The sequence below is a fragment of the Brassica napus genome, chromosome C4 (genome assembly GCF_020379485.1).
Source record: "Brassica napus cultivar Da-Ae chromosome C4, Da-Ae, whole genome shotgun sequence".
Lineage (NCBI taxonomy): Eukaryota > Viridiplantae > Streptophyta > Magnoliopsida > Brassicales > Brassicaceae > Brassica > Brassica napus.
This window is the reverse complement of record NC_063447.1, coordinates 5,554,297-5,563,935: the sequence shown is the minus strand read 5'-3', so window position 1 is coordinate 5,563,935 and position 9,639 is coordinate 5,554,297. Positions and strand designations below refer to the sequence as shown.

The 9,639-nt window shown below is 39.0% G+C and overlaps 3 protein-coding genes across 3 annotated transcripts; 1 reads left to right on the top strand and 2 right to left on the bottom strand.

Moving 5' to 3' along the window:
• LOC106401383 (clathrin light chain 2-like) lies at positions 1-1,248 on the top strand. The gene is made up of 3 exons (XM_013841891.3): positions 1-303; positions 432-585; positions 759-1,248. Exons 1-3 carry the CDS (start codon positions 59-61, stop codon positions 1,089-1,091), a joined length of 732 nt encoding a protein of 243 aa, XP_013697345.2. The 5' UTR covers positions 1-58; the 3' UTR covers positions 1,092-1,248.
• On the bottom strand, positions 1,227-4,411 carry LOC106401382 (endochitinase A-like). The gene is made up of 6 exons (XM_013841889.3): positions 4,224-4,411; positions 3,758-3,961; positions 3,528-3,645; positions 2,955-3,069; positions 1,743-2,864; positions 1,227-1,670 (listed from the first exon to the last, which is right to left on the bottom strand). Exons 2-6 carry the CDS (start codon positions 3,951-3,953, stop codon positions 1,404-1,406), a joined length of 1,818 nt encoding a protein of 605 aa, XP_013697343.1. The 5' UTR covers positions 3,954-3,961; positions 4,224-4,411; the 3' UTR covers positions 1,227-1,403.
• Positions 4,412-5,911: 1,500 nt separating this feature from the next.
• Positions 5,912-6,946, bottom strand: LOC106399222 (protein EARLY FLOWERING 4). The gene has a single exon (XM_013839699.3). The coding sequence runs from the start codon at positions 6,528-6,530 to the stop codon at positions 6,189-6,191; it is 342 nt and encodes a 113-aa protein (XP_013695153.1). The 5' UTR covers positions 6,531-6,946; the 3' UTR covers positions 5,912-6,188.
• Between the last annotated feature and the right edge of the window lie 2,693 nt (positions 6,947-9,639).

Sequence of the window (9,639 nt, the reverse complement as noted above, 5' to 3'; positions counted from 1 at the left end):
CTTTCTTAATTCTTACTGTTTGGTCTGAAACACAAAAGTTGTTTTCCTGTTCTTGGAGATGTCTGTCTTTGATGATTCGTTCGTTATACTCGGAGATGATGCATCTGAGTCTGCTCCAGTCTCAGCCTACGACGGCTCCGTCCACGTAGATGACTCCACCGATGACGTTTTCGCGGCGCCGTCTTCTGACTACGGCAACGAAGACGGCGTCTTCGGATCCAGCGGTGGTCACGACGGTCCCATCTTGCCACCGCCTTCGGAGATGGAGTCTGATGAGGGAACTGCCCTCAGAGAATGGAGAAGGTTAGATCTGCTCGTTGTTCTCCTCAAAGTTTATATCTTTTGGTTGCTTGTGATCATATGTATAGATCTAATCTCTATGTGTTGTGTGGTGAGTGATGTATCTTGCTATTGGCTATTGTTATGTGTAGACAGAATGCAATTCAACTTGAGGAGAAGGAGAAGAGAGAAAAGGAGTTGCGGAACCAAATAATTGAGGAAGCTAACCAGTTCAAAGAGGAGTTCCGTAAGAAGAGGGAGTTAGCTTGTGAAAACAACAAAGCAGCCAACAGGGAGAAAGAAAAGGTGTCTTCTTTACCCACTTAAGAAGAGTAGTTTGATCATATGTTTCTCAACCTGTGCTGTTATCATGTGGGTTTTGCTAGAATTGTCTCTAAAAAATATATTACTAGGCAACCGTTAGAGACTAACTCAAAAGCCTATTGCTCACATTATATAATCTCTTTTGAACACTTAAGCTGTATGTGGAGACCCAAGAGAAGTTGTACGCGGAAGCCAGCAAGAACTACTGGAAGGCAATAGCGGAGCTAGTTCCTAAAGAGGTTCCAACTATAGAGAAAAGAAGAGGGAAGAAGAAAGAGGACGATCCCAAGAAGCCTACAATCTCTGTGATTCAAGGTCCTAAGCCTGGCAAGCCAACGGATCTCTCGAGAATGAGACAGATATTACTGAAGCTCAAACAGAACCCGCCTACTCACCTGAAACTCGCTCCTCAACCTTCATCAGAGGCTGCTGCTCCTCCAAAGAATGTTCCTGAAACCAAGCCCACCGAGCCTGTTGCTGCTGCTTGATAAAACCCTCTTTCATTTATTGTGTGTTATATACAGCTGAGAGATATTGTAAGTGCACTTGTGTGTTATTATTAGCATAGTTATGTTATGTTGGATGATACTTGATTACATTCATGTTTGAACTCAAATCAGAAATCATTAAAAAGTGGTTAAATTATCTCAGATAACAATACCATAAGAGGCGACTTCAGGTTAGAAAGTACTGACGCTACATCACATATCGTGTGAAAGACAACTCACAATAATAATAATAATAAAGACAAAGAGGATCTCAAATGTCAACGGTTTAACAAATTTCTTCATTTCTTTCATCTATCTCCCTTGTAAGCTAGCAGGAGGAGACCTGCAACCTCTCTCGCTACCAGCGTCATCTTCCTTCTCGCTAGCTGCTTCTAAGCAAACGCCATTGTTGTTGTAGACACTGATCTCTGAGCTTGCGTTGCTGCTTGTCGCTAGTGGAGAGTCTGAAACATTCATCGGTCTGCCACGAGTATGTCCAGATCTCACACTGTACATTGATGATGCTGGAATGTTTGTCATTAAAGGTCTCAGATTCCCTGGTATGGTCCTCCGTATATCCTGTTGATTCATCAAATGTCTTATTAGTACTATCCTGGGAGAGAGAGAGAAAGAGATGATGAGATGACGCACCATGTGTCTTATGGCCATGTCAAGAGACTTCTTGGAGAGTGTTCTTCCAAATCCAGCACTATCCGGCGACGAGGACTTTGCAGACAAGTTACCATGAGGAGAGCCCTTTTCATCTGATCTAGGAGGAGCCAGCTTCCGCATGTTTATGACTCTCTCCACCATCTTTGCTCCCATCAGCACAGGACTAACATTATCATTAGCTTTTGAATATCCACGGTTAACCGCAGGAACCGAGCTGCCGCTAGCGTGCATCGGCGCTCTTCCTCTTGACGGTGAACATGACTGCCTCCTCGCTCTTCCTCCTCCCGCTGGCTCAACTGAATTAGAGCGAGGGCTTGGAGCTCCTGGCCTGCCTCTTGTCGCCGAGAGTGGCCTTTCCGGTAATGTTGTTCTTAGATTCGGAGGAGTCTCTAGTGAGAAGCCAGGCATGTCTGATGGCTTCCATGGCCTTGACCTCACTGTGGGAGAAGGAGCACGTGATGCAGCAGCGGGAGTGGTTTTAGATGGTGTTGGCTTTGCAGCTGGAGAAGAAGGTTTGATTTGAGATGGCTTTGATGTAGTAGTGGTTGCAGCACTCGGAGGACGGCGAGTTGGTGTGGATGATCTTGATATGGTTTTAGGAGGAGGGAGTGTGGGTCTTGAAGAAGTTGGTGTTGAAGATCTAGCGGTGGATCTTGAGAGAGGTGTGGTGGATCTTGAAGGACCTGCAGATCTTGTGGTGGCGGTGCTAGTGGTGGATCTAGTTGTTGAACCAGCAGGCCTAGTAGTTGGTTTAGATGCACTAGGTGTGAGCCTAGATGAACTTGTTGACCTACTCATAGGAGGCGTAGGCTTAGTGGATCTGGAGTTAGTCAGAGAAGGTCGAGTAGTTGAGGAGACGGTGGTGGTTCGTGAGGTTGGTGTGGAAGGCCTTGAGGAGGATTTTGAGTTAGTTGTTGTAAGTGTTGATGATCTTCCAGTGGGTGTGGCGGGTCTTGATCCAGGTCCTCCAGCTGATGCGGGTCTTGAACCAGGTCCTCCAGATGATGAAGGTCTCCGAGTTGTTCCATTAGAAGAGGAAGTTGGTGGTTGTCTAGATGTTAGATGGTTCCTTGCAGCAGGCTCTGATGATGAATTCGCCAGCTATTGACAAATTACAAATCACAGATTACCATCATGAAGTAATGTTTCCAAAACATATAACACTAACACAGTAAGCAATAACACTTTTACCCTAGAAGTCAATGCAGCAGGGCGACCCTTTGAATCACCATTCTGATTCATCATAGTCCTATGTGATTCCATCTCCAGCGAGGGAAATAGAGGAGTACCTGGAGGTGTCAGAAGCCTATGAAAGACAAAGAGAGAAGTTAGGGATAAATGTTTAGAAGAGATAAAAGAGACGCTACACTAACACTTCCACATCTTTTCTCAATGTCACTAACAAAAAAATAAAACATGAATAGAGCAAAGTTTTCAGATTGGTAAGCATTTAGTTACCAAGACAGACACACCTCACAGACAAACAGTTTCATACTCAACGCCAAAACTAAGTCCACTGGATTCAACATATGCCTTGTATAGAAAAAAACTTGAGGTTACAATGCATACAGCAACTAATAACAATACTACTGCAGCTATATCACTTACAAACCTCACATTTAAAATACTTATCATACCAATCACAAAGATTACTTAAACCCGCTTGCATTTTAAGATGGCTTAAAGACATTCAAATAACCACATGTGAATGCGTTAGCAGACTCAAATAAAGAACCAAAACGTCACAGATTTAAAGAGTGTTACCATTCATAGTCATTTTTGTCGCCTTCAGAGTTGAGAAAATCATCAGGAGGACCTGTCTTCCGTGCTGGAGCAGCACCGCTTGAGATGTTAAACACCGGTGAAGTCCCAGGCTTTGAACCTACACACAACACCAAAACCATCAATAACTAAATCAACCTAACCCAGAAGACATCATCAATCAGGGTTGTCTTGTCTTGTCGCCACAAATTAGAAAGCGTTATAATATTTACCTAATGGAGACTCAAACTCATCAGGGTTGTTGTTGAGAAGGAGACTATCCTGCTCCTTCTCACGCCGTCTCATCTCAAGAAACAAAGAGAGCTCTTCGTCTTTCTCAGCCATCATAGAAGCCCTAAGCTGTTGCCTCTGCCTCGCTGCTGAATCCAGCAACCGTGACGACTCTTGTGCCCTAAAACTTCGATTCATCTCTCTCTCTAATGAACCAAACTTACAAATCAAGAGATGACTAAAAAAAAACTTAACTTAACTTCCAATCTACTCCCTCCACAACAGGACAGACAAACAATGTCCTAACCTTAAGTTAAAACTATTGTAAAGCTACGAACTTTAAATTAGTAATAAAATTAGGAAAAATCGAAACTTTTCACGAGCTTTGAGACGCTAATTTGCAGCACATTTTCACTAATTGTTCCCGCTTGAAAGTAAAACAGAAGAAAGGTAGGGCAAAAAGCGAACTTTTTTAGAAAGAAGACACGACCGCCATTGTAGAGGAACGAAAGCTCGAGAGACCCTAGTGGAGAGAAACAAAACCCAGAAGCGGAAACAGCCTTAGCAAGAGAGAGAGAGTAATAAAAATGGAAGCTTTATGGGAGATCGATAGAGAAAGAGAGATTGTGAATTGGGAGAGAGAAGAGAGTGGCATGAAGTGTAAATATCGATCTGGAAAATGGGTTAAATGGTAAAATTACAGAAGTTTTTTAAAAATGTTTTTCTTTGGGGTTTGTGATTTTTTTATTTTGTTTTATTATTTGTGTTTTTGAGGGGACGTGACATCTCTCTCAATTGTATCTATCGCTTCAAGCCTAAGGATTCTTCTCATCTGCCCTCTCTGCATCATCTTCTCTTTTGTATTACTCAAATGATTTTATAAGATTAACTGAAAGGAATGTTATTATTCAGTCTCTGAAACATGTTTTCTATGTGGAATAATCACCTTATGATTGTACAACTAGTGGACATCGTTCTATCAAATCTCTTTGTGACTATTGTTGTTGTACTGATGGATCTCTTTGGTATTATTGTACTATAGTCAGTTTCGTTGAACCACATATAGAAATAGTGTTTTTGGAATACTTGACTCCACATATGATTATGATTAGGTCCTTAATCTATCACTAATTAGGTACTACATACTAAATTTTTAATAGTCATTTATTAGTTGGTTAGTGATAAACTGAAAACAAAACACTCCAAACGTATACTTCTAAAATCTTTTGAATGGGTTAATGTTTAATTGGTTCTCAACCAACTCGTGTACATACTTTGAGTTATCTTGTTGTTTAGAAAACAATATTTGAACTACCTAAAAGGCTGAAACTGATAATGGAGATACAAAAAATTTGATTAACAAGATAAACCAAAGAACGCCTATAGGAGTTTGATTAGTAGACTAAAAACTAACGTTCATTGACATAAAACTATTGGGTATGGGTTTGGATTGGGTTTAGATACATTATTAGTGGAGTATCTCGAGACTATTAGACCACAAACCTAACTTAAGAATCAAAGGTCGGTTTACAAAAAAAAAGATTACAAGGTTCATACGAGTTTCTTAATCTCTGATGAAAGAAACAAAATTCAATGGTTGGTCCGGTGAGTGTCTCAGTCCAAGATATGTAAAGCAAGTCCACTCTTTGTTCAAAGAAAAAGTCCACTCTATCTAAAGCCCATCAGATCCACATACTTTTTCTCTATTAAAGTTTAGTTTGTATATAGTTCATCTTTTTTGGAACATCAAACTTTTGTTATCTTTTAATCAGATTAATAAGTAAGATTGTAATACATCATTGTTCATTAATATTGGGTTCAGTTTCCCAAAACCATGCTCTTATAGTCTTCAAATCACTGCATCGCTAGTGTATCTGAAATGAGACTGAATGGTCTATTTGTTTCATGCAGTATTTGTTTGCTCATTATTGTCATCTGAATATCATCACAACGTGGATACTTCTACAACACACACCACTTTGAAAAGTCAGTTGTAAACAAATTGTTTTAAATGAACACTTTACATGTCGTATCAAAATTGCATCACCAATAGGTTACGAACTTATTTCAAGTTGCAACTATCTAACAACAACCTTCATTAATATCAAAGATCATAAGAAGAGGCTCAAAATATAACAAATAAACAAAAGAAAACGTTTTAGTCTAAATATTTATTGTTATTATCAGAGAAATTGCAGTAGAGTAGAGACACGTTGAAAAAGACTCAAAACCATAATTAAAATAACCCAAACAATGGGTTATTTTAATAACCCACGGATTATTCTAACGACAATCATTGCAATAACATAACTTATATAACAGGTTTAGATCATATGTTCCGTGACAAAAAAAAAAATTATATGTTAAACCGACTGATTCGAAAATTTCAAACCGGCCGGTCCAACTAAGAAAGATCAATTTGATCAGGGTTGGTTAATTAGCTCTGGTTCCGGTAGTTCCACCACCGTCGCGTCCGTTCTTTCCACCGTGAAACGCCGAGGAGAAATTGGTGTTGAGGTCAGAATACATCGAAGCAACCTTAGAGATGTTTCCATTGAGTTCTTGGATCAAAGCAACGTTCTTGGACATGTTATCTGCCATTCTTGACTGGTGATTGTCGTTGACTTGCTGGATAAGTGATCTGTTTCTGTCCAAAACAGATTGCACTTGTCTGAAATTCCGATCAAGATCCTCCCACATCGCCGGATCTCCTCCTCCCTGCTCCGCCTCTTCCGCCACGTTCCTCCGCCGCTTAGTTTCACCGTTCCTCTTCATTTAAATAGTTTTTATCAACCGAAGATTTTCTTCTTTTTATCTGTTGTGTGTGTTTTTGTATGATTGGTTGTATTTTCGTATTCGAGAGAAATTAGATATTTATAGTAACTAAATATCTTCCGGACAAGATGATAAATGGACACGGAGGCAGTACTTCTGTCCCGTAACCAGGCGAATAACCAGAGCGTGTCTCTCAAATGACGTATATTACTACTGAAGAACAGGCGCGTGGGGAATCTGGAAAAATGTAAGTTGAAGGTGTGCAGTGATTGGTTAGGAGGAATAAAGAACAGAGCTTTTTCTGCACTTTTCTGAATATTTTACAAATAAAATTGGGAGAGAGAGAGATAAGGATCTATGATTCTCGAAATATCTCAAGATATATATATATATATTTTTTTTGGTAAAATCTCAAGATATTTATTGAAAAGTGCATAGTTTTATATGAATAGAATAATGGAAAAGGTATGTGGTGTATGATTGCCACGGTCAAAGAACCAAATTCGCATACGCATCATCTCATTACAAAATTGCCTTCGAGCTGGTCAGAGCGTTTTGTAAAAAACACAATGCAATAAAAGACTACAATATCGTTTTGAAAGTGTCAATAAGAACTCAATAAGTTATAATCATCAAGTTATATCTTTCTTTTGCCATTGGTCAATGACCGCACGCTTCAACCATTAGTAAAACTATACGTTGAATCAATCACTATATAGTTTATTATGATAAAAGCTAGTATAATACTCATGGAACCTGTGTACAGTATAATAGAACATTGGTCCTGCGCACTGTAAATCAAATTTCAAAAGCACTACTTAGTAGTTAGTATATGCTGTCGGAATTTCCAAAAAGTGCAATAAAGTTAGTGTTCTTTTTGTAATGGAAGACCAACATTGGGAGGAGAATCGAGATTCTCTTATCGTGAAAAGGATTACTAAAATATGAATTTCATTTGAGAGCCATTCAAGAACACGAATGGCCACATGATTAGCTTTCAGTTTCAGGCCATGTTTGTCTATTCATTGCTACAATTACGACCAAGGCAAACACTATAACGGAGGCTGCTGAAATTAATGGACGCCGGTGATGGTGCTAGTCAAGATGTATACTCTTCGTAAACTTGGGATTGAAGCAACAATATATATATACACTTTTTGGTCTCTGAATTTAATGATTATCCGATAAATTGCAATTTGATTCATCAGTTCCACCAAAATGTAATTTGTTCTGTAACGCAATAAGCAAAAGAGAAGCTAATTTTCTTTGTTGTCACATCATGTTTTGAGATATTTTATCACTAAACACACTTGTATGATGAAGTTGATGAAATGATTCTAAATAATATTTTCTCCTTTTCATAATAGATAAAGTTTTGGTTCTTTGTACACATATTAAGAAATTATTTTTTTCTAAACAAAAAATCATTAAAATACTATAATTTATAACTAATTTATTTAATTCTAAACAAAAATAATAAAACTATAATTGGCTACACAGTTTTTGATAAAGTTAAAGTTACCTAAATATGTGAAAATATCATCTATTGTGAAATAAAAACAATCACCTAAAACATCATCTATATTGAAATGGAGGGAGTAAGACAACGGGAACAACACACAAACTGCTCGAATCATGAAAGGGCATAAAGCAATATAGAGGAGTTTTTTTGGGACCTCAATGTTAATAAGATTCCTTGCGTTTTCTACCGAGTATTGAAGCTCTCTGGAAACGAGGACCTCCAGTTCTCCATTTCGTGAAGGCTGTCATAGACAAGTGAGCTGCTTCGTACACTGCAAAATAGCACAAACAATGGAGGTTTCACTTGAAAAAATGGTAACTTAAGTATATAAAATACAAAGAGTTTAAACGGGTTCAAGTACAATTTGTTTCTTCTTTGGTTAAGAGTGGCAAGAACCTGGAAGCTGTTATATGAGCTGCAGTGTATACTTTTGTCAGCCTCTCCTTGTATCTGATTTTAAACGCAGCCGATAGCAAGATTCCTATCGTTCTATCTGCAACTATGTTCCCAGATCGAAGAGAAAAACAAACTTCGAAATCAAGTACATGTAGACTAAACCAGTCTTATTGCTGACAAAGATTTGAAAATCACTTTTGTTATTTTGGCCTCCTCTCTCAACGAAGCGTTCAACATCCCGACCGCACACTCCACCTCCTCTCTTGTTCGTACTTCTGGCCTACTCTGCGTCGGGATGTTGAACGCTTCGTTGAGAGATGTGTAGTGTGTCAACGTTCTAAGGGACATGCAACGAATGCAAGTTTGTATCTCCCACTGCCGGTGCCTACTCAACCATCGACGAACATCAGTATGGACTTTGTGATGAGACTTCCTCGTGCACAGAAGGGATTCGACTCCATATTTGTGGTTGTGGATCAATTCTCCAAAATGGTTCACTTTATCCTGTAAAAAAAACAACTGATGCCATTCAAGTAGCGTCCATGTTCTTTAGGGAGGTTTATCGTCTCCATGGCTTACCTACATCAATTGTTTCTGATCGTGATTCCGTTTCTTAAGACATTTTTGGCGTTCTCTTTGGAAGATGTTGGGTACTACTCTTTACATGAGCTCCGCCTATCATCCTCAAACGGACGGACAAACAGAAGTTACTAATCGTTTTTTGGGAAATTTGCTTTGTTGCCTTGTTGGAGACTCAATCAGATCGTGGGACTCCAAGTTACCTCAAACTGAGTTCGCCCATAGACAGTGAAATGAACTGTGGATTCATAGACAGTGGAATGAATCGTGCACAGTGAATCATTGACAGGGGAATGAATTGGACAGTAAATCGTGAAGCATAGAGAGTAAAATTAATCATGGACAGATATATTAATCAGGGACTGTGAATAGTGGACAGTTAAGCTACGGGCAGTGAATCGTGGGCAGTGAATCGTGGGCAATGAACTTAATCGTGAACAGCTAACCGTGGACAACAAACCGTGGACAACTAATCGTGGACAATGAATCATAATTCATTCATTACCCACAAACTTTAAGAAAGAAACAAAAAAAAATTATATTTTCTTGCAGTAAAGACAAGTTACGGATTTGCCACCAAATTTTTGTGTAGTGTTAGTGGAGTTTGTTTCA